The sequence below is a fragment of the Olea europaea genome, unplaced genomic scaffold (genome assembly GCF_002742605.1).
Source record: "Olea europaea var. sylvestris unplaced genomic scaffold, O_europaea_v1 scaffold38469, whole genome shotgun sequence".
NCBI classification, from domain to species: Eukaryota; Viridiplantae; Streptophyta; class Magnoliopsida; order Lamiales; family Oleaceae; genus Olea; species Olea europaea.
In genome coordinates, this window is record NW_019257918.1 from 1 (window position 1) to 1,097 (window position 1,097).

General features: G+C 37.5%; 1 protein-coding gene across 1 annotated transcript; it reads right to left on the bottom strand.

The window, feature by feature from the left end:
- Positions 1–205: 205 nt before the first annotated feature.
- On the bottom strand, positions 206–960 carry LOC111387030 (the record flags this gene model as incomplete). Its single annotated transcript, XM_023011548.1, has 1 exon — positions 206–960. A coding segment is annotated over one exon (755 nt), but the record flags the coding sequence as incomplete, so codon positions are not given.
- Between the last annotated feature and the right edge of the window lie 137 nt (positions 961–1,097).

Consider the following 1,097-nt stretch of genomic DNA (forward strand, 5'->3'; position numbering starts at 1 on the left):
CCAAAGCAGCCTTGTGTTCCCTTAACACTTTCAATAATCTATCTTTTTCATCCTTTGTGAGTGATAAAGAAATGATAACTGGAGATGTAGAATTGTCCTCGAAGAATGCATAGCGAAGGTGATTTGGTAATTGCTTCAGTTCAATTTTGCTGCTTGCATCACTCTCTTTATCATCTGATCCTACTAACTGCTTAATATCTTCACACTACGATGTGTTGTCCTCAATTGGTGTAGATTCAAGAGCCAATATGTAACCAACTAAATCCTTGTTTCCTGTGTACCTTTCAAAAGTTTTTATGTCATCCTTTGTTGCACTGAACATCATACACTGTTCCAAGGAGTCCTCAATGAATAATTGCTCTTCTCTCACAGCAGAATCAATGAAGTCAATTCTGTGGCAAGTGTCAGTGTCATCCACATACTTCATTGCTTGGTAGATGTTGAATCTCACTTCTTCTTCGTTCACTCTTAATGTTAGATGCCCTCCTTGTACATCAATCAATGCTCTTCCTATTGCTAAAAATGGCCTGCATAAGATCAATGGGATTTCCTGATCATCTTCCGTATCTAATAAAACAAAATCGGCTAGGAAGATAAATTTGTCGACCTTTACTAACACATCTTCAGTAATCCCTCGGGGGTATGTGATGGATCTATCAGCTAGTTGTAGAGTTACTGTTGTTGGCTTGACTTCCCCAAGGCCTAACTTCTTGAACACTAATAAAGGCATCATGTTGATGCTTGCTCCAATATCACAGAGGGCTTTGTCAAAAGAGGAGTTTCCAATGGTGCATAGAATAGTGAAACTGCCTGCATCTTTTCTATTCTGGGGAAGTTTATTTTGAAGGATAGCACTACATTCTTCTATCAATTTCATTGTTTCATACTCATCTAACTTCCATTTCTTTGACATTACTTTCTTCACAAACTTCGCGTAGTTCATAATTTGCTCCAAAGCACCTGCAAAAGGAATATTAATGTGAATTTTCTTGAAAATTTCCAAAAATTTGGCATAATTGATCATCAACTTTTTTCTTTGGAAAAGGTTGTGGGAATGGAAGTGCTGGTTTCACTAAAGAAACTTAGCCTTTCCCTAC